The 17,478-nt window shown below is 43.2% G+C and overlaps 1 protein-coding gene across 3 annotated transcripts; it reads left to right on the forward strand.

Moving 5' to 3' along the window:
* The first annotated feature begins 67 nt into the window (after positions 1–67).
* LOC147632622 (O-fucosyltransferase 1-like) lies at positions 68–13,766 on the forward strand. Of its 3 annotated transcripts, none has more exons than XM_086807416.1 (9): positions 68–400; positions 794–974; positions 9,282–9,321; positions 9,491–9,561; positions 9,748–9,836; positions 9,947–10,073; positions 10,186–10,469; positions 10,634–10,763; positions 12,659–13,766. In XM_086807416.1, the coding sequence occupies exons 1-9, from the start codon at positions 96–98 to the stop codon at positions 13,292–13,294; spliced, it is 1,863 nt and encodes a 620-aa protein (XP_086663542.1). In that variant the 5' UTR covers positions 68–95; the 3' UTR covers positions 13,295–13,766. The 3 variants fall into 3 exon arrangements, with proteins under 3 accessions (XP_086663542.1, XP_086663541.1, XP_086663543.1); XM_086807415.1 differs by having other exon boundaries at positions 69–400; positions 9,282–9,360; XM_086807417.1 differs by having other exon boundaries at positions 399–673; positions 9,282–9,360.
* Positions 13,767–17,478: the final 3,712 nt, after the last annotated feature.

Here is a 17,478-nt window from a genome sequence, read left to right on the forward strand (position 1 = left end):
AGCACGGGTTCCCAACTAGTGCAAGGTAAAAACAAGGGTTTTCCAAGCAATAAACCAATTGCACATGGAGAAAGTTAGACGGTTCCAATTGGGAAATGGCCTGCCGTGTGAACAGGCCCCTAGCAAGACTTGTAGGTAGGACAATCCGAGCTGGTCGAGAGTTTCTGTCAAGGCCCGGGTCGGTAGCTCTGCATCATAGCAAGCCACTGAACTTTAGGGATGGTACTTGTTTAGGCCATGTGCAGCGAAACGAGTCGAACAACCAGTTGCTACCTGAAGCAGCCTTCTCCTGTACTGTAGCCGCTTTCCTCCCATCAGTGTACATGTACACTTCCCCCTATCTCACGAGCTCAAACACCAAGCTGTTCAATAGACAAGCCATCCAATCCGGAATGCGAAGGTAATGCCTGGGGTAAAGCTTGCCTTGTTGGCAGATGCTTTACCTATGATCCTTTTTGGTACCCATGGCGCATCCCCGTGTCTCTTGCCGCACGCAATTTTGATGTTCACATGCTCCATCCGCTTGGGTCTTCCAGTGCACGTGATAATGGGTGCTCCATTTCTTGAATTTAATTGCTGCAGAGTCATTATGGGTCATTGTTTATATGCTCCAATTTTTTTCTCCGTTACTGCATAACGGTGTCAGGTCCATGCTGCTATGCTCCATTTCTGGGTCAGTTACTACGTAGTGATGATGGGTCCATGCCTATATGCTCCAGTTTTTGCGTCTGTTATGCCATAGTGATGAAGGATCCATGTTAATATGCTCCATTTTCTGGGTTTGCTACTGCAGAGTGATGATGGGTCCCAATTTGGGAGCAGGAAGACGTGGGCGCCCGTTGAAGCACATCACCTTCTGCATGGCAGTTCTGGCAGGGCGCCTCTCCGTCTGTGTGGCAGTGCTGTTGCTCTGCAGCCTCTCAGTCACTCTCATGTCTCGCATACTTGAGGACAGGCGGTTGGCCCTAGCCCAGGTAACCTTCCACCCACCATACTGTTGCACAATGATTGTTTTCCCACAATTTTATAGTCTAGATGACAACACAGTGTTTTATAGCTGTGATGCCCTTATCAATCTGTGAAGACTTCTGGCACCTGCATTGCTTCAAATGCACCTCTTGGCTTCCATAGACTTTTTGTGGACTCTGAATTTGGGTACTTTTACCTTGATTGTTACATTTTCTTGGCAACATGTCTATAGTGCTGTCCTCTTCATAGGGACACCGTGAGCAGGTGCAAGAGTGGATGGTATACTCCTTAGCAAGACTTAGCAAGAATATGCACTAGGTAGCAACCCTTCCATGGAGAACTGATGATTGTGGATGCTTCTTCACAGAATCTCTAACTGAAACCTGCATCTACATGCACTCCCTCGGCTATGCATGCTGAGACCATGCCATTTACCAACTGTATGGTAGGCTCAAAAGATTAATCCTCTGTATGAACACATTCATAATCCAAGGAAAAACTCTATTGTCATAATTTACAATCAACGGCTCAAAGCCTGTGCAATCAAATCTGTTCTTGGCAGTGGTGAAGACAGATGAGTCCTTATGTTAAATTTTCTCCTCCAGTCACCTCAAAGGCACTGAAGACTTATAATTGAAGGCTCTATTGAATAAGAGATAAAGAATAGTAAAAGACTTGCAGAATTCTCGAGCACACACTGATACCTAAACTAGTGCTGTACTATATCATATATTGCTGAAGCCTGAGTTAAAGCTCTATATACAAAACGTGCCAAGATGGCTTAAGGCTGAACTGAAGAGATCCATTCTCTTTGCCGCCATGTGGTACATTGCTTTGTGCTGGGCATTCGAGATTGGAATAAGGAGTAAGAGTTCTTTTCTGAATTCGGACATGGATCTGGTTGATTGACCTTGCTGGTCTTCAACGGATGAGTCCATGGTTCTTTTATATGGATCTGTTAGTTGATCTTGCTGATCTTCAACGGAGATTCCATCTAGATATTTTATATGATTATATTCTCGGGTACTATGAGCTAGGAACTATAGAAAAGAACGCTGAGTGAACAGGTGGTGAGTGTTCTGGTTGCCAATGATGCCATAGGTACACCGATGAAGGAAGGAATTGGAAATTAGGATTCAACTGGATAATTAGAGGATTATGATCAGTTTCTTCCATAAGCAGTGACTGGGCATCATCAATCTGGCGGTTGAGAGTAGAGCATTGCTTGGCAAGCTTTTTGCTTGCAGCATCCAGCCAGGGGGAGAGAGCTGTGAAAGGATTTTCTTCTTGCTCATATCTAGGTTTGCACCCTCTCCAGCTGTGGTCTTTGGCCCACCGGCACCATATGGATCTTCTCCACCACTCCTATCTGCAAGCTCAGTATCTCTTTTGAGGACCAGTTTATGGTCTTCTCCTCGCTCTTGGGAGGCTCTTCGCTCCACCCTCGTCCAGCTGCCACTCACTTGTGTTGAGGAGTGTCTTTGCCAGTCCTTTCCTGCCTTCCCTAGGGCGCAACAGGAGAGGCTTGCAGACCTCCGAGTTGTTGCTCATTTTAGCCTCAACACCATTCCTTTGTATTGGTGCACTCCCATAGCCTTGCCTCATGAGGCGGTATGGGCGCCTCTTTCTCTCGGCATGCCATTCCCCTAGTGATCTTTGGCATCGAGTTTCTCTGTCTTGTCGAAGGACTATCCTTCCTGTCCCCAGTGGGTGAGGATAGTTAGTTTCCACGATCTTGTAGGTTGCACATCGACCCCTCCCCTCTTGAGGTCGTAGACAACCCATCATGGTACCTTTGGCTCTTTGGAGAGTTGCCTCCTTGTCCAACTTCGACGTTGGGACCTAGGGGACTGGTACTGCCTATCGGTTGGAGTGGCCTAGCATCCCCTTCTTTTAGTACTTGGTCTGGTTGTGCCTGTGCATTTTGTTACAAGAACATCAAGAAAAATTTGGACTTAAAAAGGGCTCTCTAAGAAGAGCCATGTCATCACTTTGCTAGAAAAAAGAGAGCCATGGTGAACCTTATGTATCTTATGTTAAATGTGACATACCGATGGAAAGCCCTTGAAAAGTAAATTCTAAATCTACCACCTTCCACAAATTTGGAGTTGACATGCTCAAGTTATGCCTTCCCCATTAAAAGGTAGATTCCAACGATTGTGACATCCATAGTTGTCTCTGTACGTATCATACGAAACACCGTACGGTACGATGCCGTACGGACTTGTATGGACTTTTTTCAAGTTTTTTTTTTATTTTTTATTTTTTTTTATTTTTTTTTTGGAGTAACGGTCTTGTTTTTGCTTGTCTATGGTTGTTTGAGCTTTCCTCTGTATTATGATGCTTCTCTCCTTTTTAAAATACTCTATATCTCGAAATTGGAAATACCTAAGTTTATAAGTAATTTTTTAAAACACACGATGAGATTCTAGTAGTTCTTCCTCTGCTCTTGCAAATGAGGACGCTGAGATTGCCTTGTTATAGGAGCTTAGAGAGCCCGAGTTTAATGATGAGAGCAACATCCTTAGTGAGAGTGACTTCTGCAAGCGCTCCGATAGGCACTCTTTTGATGGAGATGAACTCTTTTGATGGAGATGATCCTAGCGAGAGCTCTAATTTTGATAGTGATCACTTCTCCATCTAGATTCTAGCCCCAACCCCCTAGGCTCTCTTTTTTGTGCACCACTTTTTATCCTTACTATGGCTACATGCGCCTAGAGCGCCTCGCATTGTATGACTTAGGCTTTAGCCTAACATCTATGTACGTTTTCAACTTGACTTTAATGGAATTTTGGTTTGAGTCATGTGACAACTTGTCTTCTCTTTGAAATTGAAAACACTAAAGTTTGTAAGTATTTTTTTAAAAGACCGTACGATAAGGATTTTTCAAAGGCTTTTCCAGGGGAATTGCCGCTTGCTAGGCTTGAGGAACATGGGATTGATTTGATTCCTGGAAGTTCACCACCGAGCGAATAAGCCACTCTATAGGGTGAGTGCATCCCAACAAGAAGAGATTATGAGCCAAGTGCATGATCTGTTGGACAAAGGGTTGATTCAGCCGAGCTCTTCGTTCTATTGTTCACCAGTGCTTTGGTACAAAAGAAAGATGGTTCTTGGCGGATGTGCATTGATTACAGGGCACTGAATAAGATTACCATCAAGAACAGATTTCCTATACCTCGAATCGATGATATTTTGGATCGGTTACAAGGAGCAGCTTACTTGAGTCGTATTGATTTGAAGAGTGGATATCATCAAATTCGCATCAGGCCAGAGGATGTGCACAAGACAGCTTTCAGGACAACTTTTGGACTTTATGAGTTTTTGGTCATGCCTTTTGGTCTTACGAATGCTCCAGCGACTTTAACAGGATGATGGATCGGATTTTTCGATCCCCACCGTGCTTTTGTAGACACTTTCTTTGATGATATAATTGTGTTTTCTCACTCAGAGAAGGAGCATTGAGAGCATTTAACCAAAGTCTTTGAGGAACTGAGAAAGTATAGGTTGGTTGTTAATGGAAAGAAGAGTGAATTTTTCATGCAGGAGATTCACTTTCTTGGGCACATAGTGTCTAAGGATGGATCCAGGAAAAGTTGAAGCGATAAAGAATTGGCCGGATTTGCAGTCTATTCATGATGTGAGAAGTTTCTTAGGACTTTGTTCATATTACAGGAGGTTTATCCGATTCTTTGCAAAAATTGCTTCACCTCTACATCACCTGACCAAGAAGGATGTAAAATTCCGATCGACAGTAAAGGAAGTGGAAGTTTTCAACACGCTTAAGGAAAAGCTAACCACTGGTCCAGTTCTAGTTTTACCGGATCTTCATAAACCTTTTGTGGTACAGTGTGATGCATGCGGGAGTAGCATTGGAGCTGTTATTATGCAAGAAGGACATGTTATTGCTTATGAGAGTAGATCTCTGTCACCAACAGAAAGGAATCTACAAGTGTATGAGAAGGAGCTTCTTGCAATTATTCATGCTCTTTCTACTTGGAAGCATTACCTTCTTGGGGCTGATTTCATTGTTCAGAGTGATCATCAAACTCTTCGCTATTTCCTTACCCAAACGAAGCTTTCAGAGAAGCATATGAGATGGGCAAACTTTTTGTCCATGTTTCACTTTCAGATTGTTCATGTGGATGGCAAAAAGAATGTGGTTGCGGATGCCTTGTCTAGGAAACCACATGTGGCCATCGTCTCCATTATCTTTCATCATGAACTTGATGATATGCGAGAACAGTATGCTCGTGACTCAAATTTTGAGTGGATTTTTGATCGTTTGACCGAAGGAGAGCGAGTTGATCATTATTCTCTCAAGGAAGGATTTTTTATGATGCATGACAAATTGTGTCACATCTCAGTTGAGGCAGAAGGTTTTGACAGAATGCCATGCCGCGAATTATGCAGGACATCGTGGTATTGAGGCTACAGTGCTCAGACGGTTTGGAATCAGAAGATTGATTCTTTCTTTCTTAGAAAGGGTTTCTAGAGATTAGTTGCAGATCCAAACTTGTATCTCTTTTGGGAACGTGGTATGGTCACCTTGATTATCCTTTATGCGGATGATCTTATTCTCACTGGCGGTCATGTGGAGCACATAGTTGTGATGAAGGCTACCTTGTCAAAGGAGTTTGAGATGACGGATTTAGATTGACTTCATTTCTTTTTGGGATTGGAGATTTGGCAAACCCAAAGGGGGTTCTTTGTTTCTCAGCAGCGGTATGTTCATGAGTTATTGGAGGCCTTTGGGATGTAGAACTGCAAGCCTATTTCATCTCCGATGGACCCGAATACCAAACTTCCAGTTAATGATCCTTGTGAGCAGGTTGATGCCTCCTTGTATTGGAAGCTTGTTGGTTCATTGATTTGGTTGCTGAACACCAGATTGGACTTGAGTTTTCTAGTGGGGCTGTTGAGCTTATTTATGCAAACACCTTTGAAGACTCATTGGGATGCAGGATTGCGAATCTTGTGGTATCTGCGAGTACGAAGGATCTTGGACTCTTCTATGACATTGGGGGGGGGGGAATGAAGGACCGAGTCGTCAAACTCCGAGGTTGGAGTGACTCTGATTAGGGAGGAGATCCAAACACGAGGAGATCTACATCAGGCTATGGATTTACCCTTGGCTCAGGAGCTATTTCTTGGAGCAGCAAGAGGCAGCGAACTATTGCCTTGTCTTCTACTAAGGCAGAGTACCAGGCTGCTTGTGGTGCTACTTGCGAGGTTGTGTGGCTGAGGAGGTTACTGGCGAGATTGGGTTCCACAAAAGGAACCCACGGTCATCTAGTGCAATAACCAGAGATGTATAGCTATTGCTTAGAACCCAATCTTCCATGCCGAGACCAAGCACATAGAGATACAATATCACTTTGGCTAGTGACATCTTGCTTATCTATTGTTCGATGGGTGGACAATGGGGAAGCCTCTACCTTAGCAGATGCTCCGTCAACACTCCAGCTCACTGGGGTTGGTTCCACATCCAAGAGCTGAGAGGGGGTGTTAGCAGTCATCTCCTGTCTGTACCATATTACTCAATAGGGAGTGAGGGCCTCTGTTGTGGGTGTGCCCACCCGGGTAGGAGTATTCTGCATTTTCCCCTTTTTTTTTGTCCTTTACGAGTTTTGCACCACGTGGGGGGTGTTTTGTTCCACTGGTGACTGTCAGCTGTATATCTGCTGGCCGACAAGGTGTGGCCCATATTTTTGCTGGCCGATTGATGATTATTCAGTCATGAAGTTCCTCTGCTGCTGTCGACCTGTTTTGCTGTATATATACCACCCTTGCCCCCCCCACACTTCTTTGTACCAGATCTTGTGTATATAGTCGAGTTTATACAGCTTCTCACTTCTGCGTTTTCTCTCTCACAGTAGTCTGTCTCATTTCTATTGTGCATTCCGACAGCCATGTGGACATATTTGTACAGCATGTGCAGGACCTAGGGTGGAAACTGGTCCCATGTGAGCCCCATTCCGAGACAAGTCAGCCAAGGCTCCACTCTAAGCGTCCAAGGTAAGGTGTACAAGTCCTGTACACGGTCTTCAAGTGTGCATTGTCCTGCACATGAAGTAGTGCCAATCCATACTGTGAGTCTCCTGATGTGAAGTGTCTTGAGTGTTGGTTTGCACCAGATGCTAGGCATGTGTGTAGAAGCATGTAGTTGCATGTAGAAGGGGGGCAGCCCTTTGGGCTACCTGAGAAAGGGAGTGGAATCCCTTGACTTTGCATGGGGTAGGTCTTTTAGGCCACCCTAAGGGGGCCAAGAGGCCAAAGAAAAGGCTAGCATGCTGTTGGCCAGCCCTAGGGTGGCGTGGACAGCAAGGTGGCTAGGCCTTGGAGCTTGGGCAGCCTGTCGGGCAGCTGTGTTGGGCTTGGGCAGCCAACTGACCAGTCCAGCCACGTGATCAGGTCATCTTGGCTGCCCAGGAGCCATGCACAGCCTGGACAGTAGGCGGCCAGATCATGGCCAGCAGCATTGTGTGAAAGCGTCGCCCAAAAAGGGGCCATTTTGCAAGTCGTGGGAATATTTGCTGCAGGCTGACCGCTTCTTGAGCAAACTGACCAGCCTAGAAGGACCTATAAATAGCATGAGCATAGATCTCAGTCATTCATCTGAACATTCACAAGCGGTTGCTGAATTCCAAGGGCCAGGACAGCCAAGGTGAAGGTGAAAGGTCAAGAACCAGATTTTATTTGCAGATTTGCGTCTTTCTTATAAAGAAAATACACCATTCATGGTGGGAGCCCTACAGAGGGTATTCAGGACCCAATACTGTGTTCGACTCCCCCTCTCTCCCTCTCTCTATTTCTGCACCTCTCTCTCTATGTTGTGCGATATCTTAGTTGCGAAAGATTGCTCAATTCTATCCATTGAAGTTACCGATTCTGCCCATCGAGCTTCTGAATGTTACAGCCGCCTCTTGGGAGGCCCAAGGCCTCTCTTTCGGATTTTTGGTATCGGCTCTAGGAGACTTTTTGGACTTGGAAGATTACCCTCTTCCTTTGGCTACTCGCTCAGTGCAACTATGTGGTGGGCATTGCAAGTGATCCAGCTTCATGCAGTCATTGTGGCACCCTTTAGGAGTAGCTATGCCAGTGCCTTTCAGGTTGCCTAAAAGTGCAGCAAGTTTGGTGGAGGATTCTCCGCTTGTTCACTTCCAAAACCAGTACTCTCTGCTTCGTTACTTGTGCACGATTGCTTGGGCCATGGAGGTGGAAGCAGCTTTACTTCACAGGGATGATGGCATAGGTCTTGCCTTTCAGCTCGCACTTTCAAATCTTGGCCATCCCTGCCTCCTAGATCCTGGTGCCCCAGTGGATGTCAAAGTCCCATGTGAGCCTGAGGTGGGAGCTCATCAACAGTATAATGTATTGCCACCTGGCACATTTAGCGTGCCCGATGGAGCAAGGCCAATGATGGATCAGTCACCCAGCTGGCGGAGACTATCCAATTCATTTGGATGGACATCATCGTGGGTGCTGAGAGGGCCTCATAGGCGACTTGGATCAGATGCATCAACCTTCTCGTGCACTTGGAGCCCGGGCCCCTTCTTCCCTTGTCAAAAGGGGCCGTTGCACGGGCCGGGCGCAGGGGGGGGAGTGGAGGGGGGCGGGCGGTGGGGTTCTCCCTTCGCTCCTTTTGTTCTTGGAGTTTTTTCAGATCTTGCATGAGGGACCATTTGTACCTGGTTGCCTTCTTTGAGGGTTGTAGTGTGCTTAATGTAAATGCTTTCTTTTGACTGATAGAAGATCCTTGGGAAAAACAATAAAATCTTACCATCCTGGTAGAACAAGCTTTTCTTGCACTCCTTTGAGAGATGAGTCTTCCCCACAATTACGACACTTGTCTTGCTCTCTTTTGTGTGACAACTAGCCTCTTGCCTTTTTGTGAGCAACATGTGAGAGTTATAGTCACTTACATAATTAAATGCAAGCTTGAATCCATATGTTTAGAGTTTGGTTAGTTTTCAAACTATACGGGACCATAACCCACCACCTTTAAGTTGCAACCATCATACAATAAATGTGCAAGATGGCAAGTGGTCTCAACATAAGGGGTTATAAAAATACATTTTTGAAGCGGATTTTACATAAATATTTACATCAAGGGCATTTTATGTGATTTGCAAAATAGTTGTAAGTTTGCAAAGAAAAAATGGGTCATACAATGGGAAGTTTCACAGGTATGGGGCTCCATAAGTACTCTCTGAACTTCTGTGATTTAGGATTTTTGATTACTTTTTAAGGAGTATGCTTTGATGCTTTGGCACATTACTCTTTTAAATTCAGATGTTTTATCTTTGTAGATTGACGCTGACAAACTTTGGACAAGTCGCCCTTCAAATGGTTGGCGCCCATCCTCTGTACCCGGACAGCATTGGAAATGTATACATCTGCAAAAACATAAGCAGTCGGCTTAATCGGATCAATCATTTCTTATAGCTGCTACTCATCCAACTGTAACTCAAATTATAGTTGAGATCAAGTATGAAGTTTATGTTGATTATTTTGGCAGCACCTCCGACTGAAAAGAATGGTTTTCTTCTTGTTCGTTGTAATGGAGGGCTGAACCAACAGCGCAGTGCTGTATGTCTAATACTCTGTAATAATGCTCGTACTTCATTATGTATACCGGCTGTTTCACACACAAGGCCACTTAGCTTCCTCTGTGCATTCATGCATGGGTGTATGCATGTATCTTTGTATGTTTGTATGCATGTGTGTGTGTGTGCAAACATGCGTGTGTGCCCTAATATCAAACCTGTTGTGTAGATATGCAATGCAGTTCTTGCAGCTAGGATAATGAATGCTACACTTGTTCTTCCGGAGCTTGATACAAACTCATTTTGGCATGACAAAAGGTTACCTATGTTCTTGGACATTTCCATGGTTGTTGAGAAAATGAAGAACCCAATTCCAGCGATTTGGACTATTAAATCCATCATCAATTGATTGGGGAGTTTCATTCCAGTGGATTTTCAGGTATCTATGATGTTGATCATTTCATCAAATCTCTCAAAAATGATGTGGATATTGTGAGAGAAGTACCACGCTTGCACACAGTTGGGAAGAAAACAAAAAGGCTGAAACCTTTCCAGGTTCTTCTAATCAACATGCGAGCCATTTCGGACACATTTTCTGTGCTATGCATATGTAGTGTTGGTGGTGGTGGACAAAATTGCTAACATGTGTATATTACTCTCCTTGCAGTTACGGCCTCCTCGAGATGCATCCTTGGACTGGTATGAAACTGTGGCACTTGAGAAAATGAAGGAGCATGGTGCTGTGTATCTCACCCCATTTTCCCATCGGTTGGCAGAAGAAATCAGTGAAAGGGAGTACCAGAAGCTAAGGTGTCGTGTGAATTTCCATGCACTAAGGTTCAAGGAAGATGTGATGGAATTCAGTCATCGCATCATTAGGCGCCTCCGTTCAGAAGGTCGTTTTATTGCCGTACATCTCCGATTTGAGATTGACATGCTTGCTTCTGCAGGGTATGTGCATAACATGCAAGCTACAGGGTTATGGTGTAATTTATGTATACAAAGTGTGCATGTAGGTATATTACATATATTTATAAAGCATGCATGCCATGGTTTTGATGCTTTTCTCTTGATTGGGAAAGGTTGAAACCTGACAAAACAGTTCTTGTCAACAGATGTCTAGCTATCTTTACACCAGAGGAGCAAGAGATTCTCGAGAAATATCGAAGGGAGAACTTCGCTGAAAAACCACTGGAGCACAATAAACGAAGACTGATCGGCAAGTGCCCTCTCACTCCAGAGGAGGTTGTAATCTTCTTTACACTTAAACTCGTGTCTTGTGTTTCTCCAGCATTCCAGGCCTGTTCATTTTCATAGGTCATTGTCTCTGGGCACTGTCACTTCACAAGCGTGTATCCTACACTATCCCTGTGCAATTCTACTTCTCACTCAATGACCCAGTCCCTTTATCAATAGGGCTCACAATGGTTGATAAAGGGGCTCACAATTTTTCTCTCCAGATGTTATCCATTAGGAGCTCCTAGTACCTTACTTTTCCTCATAGTTATTGTTTCAATTTCAGTTAGTTGTTTAGTTGTTTTAGCTTTTCTTACACAGACATTGTATCAGATCCACCAATTGTTGTAACCTTTTTGGTCTCATAGGTCATTTTGGCCTTTTGAGGACGTTAATATATCATTTCATTTCATTTCTCCTAATCTACCTTGTACATAGGTCTCTGTAGTCATGACACATCGGGGGCCTCATGTATGTGAAAATAAGGAATTGATCTCAGTACAGGCTCACCTTGCAGAGTAGGGTCTTTTGCTGTATCTAAGTCCTACAGATATAGATCTTCTGGATGCCATTGATCTTGGTACAGGCTCACCTTGTGGCATAGGGTCTATTGCTGTATCTAAGTCTTATTGGATATAGATCTGCTGGATGCCATCTCTGATTGCTGTATGCAGTTCTTGGCTGCACAGTGCATGTGGCTGTCCTCGGTACTGAAATAATTGTAAAACAGGAAGTTGAAAGGCAGCGATGGCAATAGCCTTTCCCTTCTGCAAGAGAAAAGCATGCACACAGACACATCCCTAAGGATTTGAGGGAAGCATATGCGAATAGTAGCAAAAGCTGGACATTCCAAAAGGTATGTAGCTCAGTCTTCTGTACCTTTGTGGAACATTCCCTCTGTACCTTATCCAACTCAGGTGTACACTTCCATTGCCCAGTCTCACACAGAGTGTAGCCAGATGTCAGTGACCGACTGACTTGCATATGGCTGCAGGTGCTGTGTCAAATAGTGGGGGGTCGTGCAACCTTTCACTCTTCGTGCAACCTCTTCACTCTTAGTGCAAAGAATGAGAGTTTGTGTGTGGGGCTAAATGTAGTTGTGGTACTTTTCCACATAGTCAAAGACTGCTACTGGAGCAATGCTTCATTGACAAGCAGGTCCTTGGGGGGGTTAGTAAGGAAGTGTGAGATGTCCCGTTGAGCAAACCACTGTTTTTGGCCACATCCACCCCAAGTTCAAGAGCTTGCTCTTGTGCATCTTCTGCACCTTGCAGCTGACTTCCCATGCAGTCTGGCAACCTTGCTGAGGGTGCATGTCAGAGTTTGACCATGTATTCAACCAGCTTTTGCATCTCAAGGCCCTTTTGCACTACCCCTAGCTTAGGTGTCACATGTTGCTGCCATAAGCCTGTGGTTCTGTTTCATGACAAGCGTTAATTGTTGTGCATCCCCCACATAGTGAAGTCATGAGAACCACATCATCAGCATGAGTAAGGGCTGCTCACCCTATGCATGGCCCAGGTATGCCTAGGGTAGTCTAACACCATTGCTTTGAGTTTATCAATGTAAATCACAAACCAAGTAGGTGATAGGAGCATCCCTGTTTCATGCCCATTTGATCAACGTTTAACAAAGGACCACAAGGGTCTATGAGACCAAAAAAATATAGCATCAAGGTCATCCATTATGCATGATGGCATGTACCAAAATGATGAAGAGCAGGAGCAAGGGCGAGGAAGGTACTGGATATGGCTGTGCAGAACAGACACCGACTTTGCATGGCTGGGCGGTTGGGGGTTTTTTGTCATCGGGGGAGGGGGGGGTGGGTGATTTCAAATAGTTTGAGGATGCATTTTCAAGTATTGAAAGTAAGATTAACCCTCGTATTGCTTGCCCTTTTACAGGTTGGGCTTATCCTGCGATCGATGGGCTTCGACAACTCAACCAGGATCTATATTGCAGCAGGTAACATTTTTGGAGGGGACCGGTTCATGCAACCTTTGCATGCACTATATCCTCGCCTTGAAAGCCGCTCATCTGTGGTCACGGCAGAAGAGTTAGCAGCTGTTGACGCTGAAGGGAAGGGTTTACTAGGCCCTGCTGTGGATTACATGGTATGCCTGTTGGCAGATATTTTCATGCCTACTTATGATGGACCGAGCAACTTTGCCAATAACTTGATGGGTCATCGTCTATACTATGGTTTTAGAACCAGCATTCAGCCTGATCGGAAGGCTCTTGCACCTGTTTTTATGGGGCGTGAAAAGGGAAATGCTAGAAACTTTGAAGCCCAAGTGAGGCTGGTAATGCAAGGTAGCCCATTTGGCAGTCCACATGCTCGTGTACATCCAGAATCTTTCTATACGAATCCTTGGCCGGACTGTTTTTGTAAAAGCTCTTCGGAATCTGAAGGATACAGATGCTTTGGGGGCACAATGTCAGATCATTTAAGTGGGCAGGAATTAGATGATGACCAAGATGACTCCAGTGAAGAAACTACCGAGGGGGGAGATGGACCATGGAGGGAGAGTGCAGTTTGATTTATGAAGGGTGCTAATCTATCATTCCAGAGAAACTTGTGATTATCACTCAAAGCTGTGCGGAGATGGAAGTTGGGCTAGGACCAGTCGAGGCAGGTGCTCTCATATGCAGCGTATACCTTGCTGTGGACCGTCTAGAAAACCCGATGCTCTTCAACTGGTCAGTGAGCTCAAATGTGGTGTAAGTGGACCTGACAATTCATGCATCTAGAAGCTGACTTGCAGAGGGCCAGTCATGAGCACAGACAGCCCTATAGCCATGTGGTTTTATTCACCTGGGCATGCAGCTAAGTGGCTCTCTTTCTGATGTAACAATGTTTCAGAATCACCTTCAAAGGCTCCCATGGCTTCCCAGCATTTTTTCTTGCCTGTATATAAGGCCTTAGTAATATTTCTTATTTGTGGCATATTTGAAAACAGTAAAATTCTGTTGTTGACAATTTTATGAAAAAATCCCATCTACAGTTAGATAGTTTTTTTTGTCTCAAAAATGGCAGGCAATTTTAAGCTGCAAATTTAATGTTTTACCATGGCCTCCTTAAAACATTGGCTTGGCACATTTAAACAAGCATAAGTTTTTCCTATTCAATTGAATTTGTGGATTCCAAGTGATCCACCAACTTCCTACTCATTTGAGAATCCAGAATATAATGTAGATCTTGATCTTGTTTTAATTGTTATCTTAATCCAAGTGTCAATCATCTATAACTCATCAGATCAAGCAGCCAAACACATCAAAGATGGTTCAATATGTTAATCGTATGGAATCAAATTTTCTCAATAACAAAATATAAAACACTTACACATTTATTAAATATGGTATCTAAAAGAATGAGAGAAATGACTTATCTTCATGGTTGCATATGTAGCTATGAGATATTCTTTCCTTTTCCTTGCGATGTCTATTCAATAAGACAATTTTGTTTTGGGCAAATTTGTTATGTCAACCTACCTTGCCTAGAAAACCACCTTGTTTATAACATTTTTCTCATAAACCAATGTGAGGTAGTTATGCAGACAGCCAAAGTCTAATGTACTGGATTCAACTACTTATTCATGTTGTCAATGTCAATCTTAAACTCTCAAAAAGCATGCTATTTTTATCAAGCTTTATCTTGCATGCTTTTCATGACCTTACTTTGGGTCTCCTATTTTCACCAATCAATTTTAGCATGTGAAAGGCTAAAATAAGCCAATTTTCTTCTTATTGATCCCCCCCCCTCTCTAAAATTATGTGAATTTTAGATCAATAAATCTACCTCTAAAGATCCCTTTACATGCGTAAATAATTGAATCTCTTACCATGATTGAAATAGTTTGAATATAAAGGAAAATTTTGTTGTTCATTTGTTTACACTGACTTTGTCCTTATAGCAAAACTATATAAATCTTGAGATAAATGATCGTCTTTCCTACATAGATTATCCTCTATGGGATAATCTCCTTTTATAGAGTTGTCTACTATTGCATTCTTCATTAGCATTAACATCACTTTTATCTTCATCATCAATCTTTTGTCATAACTATCACTTTTGTCTTCATTAACATAAACATCACTTTTATGTTCATCTTCAACCTTTTGTCATAACCATCACTTTTGTCTTCAACCTTTACAAGAATTACCTTATCCACATATGCAAATGTATCTAATACCCTTGTGTCTTCTTTGATAATGGAGTTCAGCCACTTCGCTATCTATCTCTCTAGATTTTCATCTTTTGTTAAACATGAATTGGGATGCAAGGCATGCCGTTGTACAATTTAGTGGTGTCTTCTTGAATTTATCAAATAAATACGAAGAGCTTGTTGATTTAAGTTCTCTTAAACTTTTCACCACTATTGCTTGGTTGTTTCCTTGTTAAAATCTGCTTTCTGTATCACCATGTTCAAGTCAAAAGCTACTTCTTGGTTGATTCCTTTTTTAAATCTTCTTTCTCTATCACCATGCTCAAGCCAAGAGCTTACCTTAGCCTTGCAGAATCATGTGTCATTGGGCCTTGCCTTTGAGCTGCAATGCAACTCCTCGATATGGATGGGCTAGCTTGTCTATCGTGTCCTCACTTCATTGTCACACCCGAACTAAGGGGGTGAAGGACTCTTTGTCTAGATGGAGGCAAACCTTCATGGTGGTTCTGTCTCACAAAAGGCGAGGAAAGAAGAAGCTATTGAGAAGGGGCAACCTACAAGAAAACCTATTCAAGCAGTAGGCAAACCATCTAGCATGCAAGAATCCAATAGAGCACATGCAAGCAAGAGTAAGAAGAGAAGAGCCCACAAGTATTGTATTTTACAAGGCAATGAATGTGTATTACTTTTATTATCAAAATTGACTTATGTATAAGTGATTAGTGTTCATGCTAAGCTGGCCAAACTTAAAAATGGTATGGCCACTATTACTAGTCTCAAGCAAGTACGTAACCAAGTCCTTAGACTTTCCCTATTTGACATTAAGCTCATTGGAAGGCCGCTTTATATGTTCCAAAGTTGTCTTACAAAACATAGGTGTCCGTTCGACTAGGTAAGATGGAAAAGCACCTTATTTTATTAATCTACAGAGTGGTTAACATATCCCCCTTTCTAATGGTGACCACGTACCCACGTCACCTAAGTCGGTGGTTAAGCTGCTGTTGGGTTGGAGAGTTGTGGATGGTCGAGAATACATCGTAAAGTTGCAAGGTTAAGTGGTAGATTCGAGAACAATCTATAGCCAAATGAAGGGCATGTGTGGTAGACAACTTGTTAAGGCAACATGAACAGTATATGTGATGTAGAAGTGCTTTATGTGAGGCCTCCCTATGTTCTAGAAGTGTCTTGTGGCCCCTTTAAAATCAAGTGGTTGATAGAAGAATGGTTCGTATCTTTTGATTGGTAGAATTAGTGCCAGGACCCTATGTGATGTAGAAGTGCTTTATGCGAGGCCCCTCTATGTTGTAGAAGTAGTTTTTGGCCCCTTTAGAATCAGGTGGCTGATAGAAAAATGGTTCGTATCTTTCGATTAGCAAAATTAGTTCTAGGACCATCATGAATGATTTGCATGGGTGCATGGCAATCGAAACTTCTTGGCATGATAGGATATTAATCCAAGATATCCTAGCTGGTGGGTGCTTAGAGATTGGAATTCTTCGTGAGGAATGCATCAGTCCGGCGAGCTTGTGTTGGTATTCAATTAGAGTTGAAGTAGAGGTTATATTCTTTGAAGCTCCTTGGAGGTACCTACAAGATCGATGATTATCTAGCTAATGGGTTGTATGGGCTCCACATCCAAAGATCTACCTAGAGGGTTAGCGTTGATGAGGTTAGTTACAAGTAGATGTGTCTGCACATGCTGTGAGGTGCAAGATGTGAAAAACTTTGGATGCCAGTAGTGAAATATGAAGGTGATGTGCATGGGAAATGGGCTGACGGTGTGCCCCATGGGTGCACTCCTCCAATCGCATCCCTTTTCTTGGGTTGTCAAGGTCGTGAGATGTTGATGCATGGTAATGGACTTTTCCCATAGTTGCGGTGGAGCTAGGATGACCTCTCTTGCTTATTTGCTTTGACAGTATTAAGCACATGGGATAGAGGCCACCCGATATAGCATGTATGTTGGTAAAAACTGTGACTTGTGGGTGGCTTGTTACCGAACATGGTTGAATGCATCCGATCGATTCTTCAGCCTTGTGTTGAAGGGTTGGTGCCTAATCAGCCCTTTTGCTTCAAGCATGGCGATGTTGGTGGAAAGAAGCAAAGGAATGAAGAGCTTGCGTGGCTTGGGGTGAAATTTTGGATTGTCGAACAATGCAAACCTTGGTAGGCGGCTTTCCTTTAACCTCATTAGGAGATATTTGGACTCAACTTTGGGCCCTCTAAGAAGTGTCAACTCAGCTTAGAGAGGGATAATCCAAAAAGTCTAAAAATAAGATGAAATTAATTTTGGTGTTTTTTTTCTCCACTTTCTAAGATATAAAAGATATATTCCTATTCTTAAATGTAGATAAAGAATGATAGAATACCTTCAGTTTTCAAAGTTTTCAATCACATTTTCTTGTTCATGTAGTAAAACTACGTGAAAAGTGAAGTACATTTACGGTATGGCCAGTTTTCGAAGTCTAATGGCTCATATCTCAAAATTTGAACCAAGCTCATCAAAAGGTAGTTTGACTTAAGTTCCTGTTTTGGTGCCTATTTATTTTCATTTTGAT

This window comes from Cibotium barometz, chromosome 13 (assembly GCF_041138505.1).
Source record: "Cibotium barometz isolate CiBa-2024 chromosome 13, ASM4113850v1, whole genome shotgun sequence".
NCBI lineage: Eukaryota > Viridiplantae > Streptophyta > Polypodiopsida > Cyatheales > Cibotiaceae > Cibotium > Cibotium barometz.

Bases quoted from the DNA above. Each gene is read 5' to 3' on its own strand.
- LOC147632622 (XM_086807415.1), top strand. From the start codon at position 96: ATGGCCTGCCGTGTGAACAGGCCCCTAGCAAGACTTGTAGGTAGGACA. The intron at 9,361-9,490 runs GTATACATCTGC...TTATTTTGGCAG, and splicing joins ACCCGGACAGCATTGGAAAT to CACCTCCGACTGAAAAGAAT. The intron at 9,837-9,946 runs GTTACCTATGTT...GTTTCATTCCAG, and splicing joins TCATTTTGGCATGACAAAAG to TGGATTTTCAGGTATCTATG.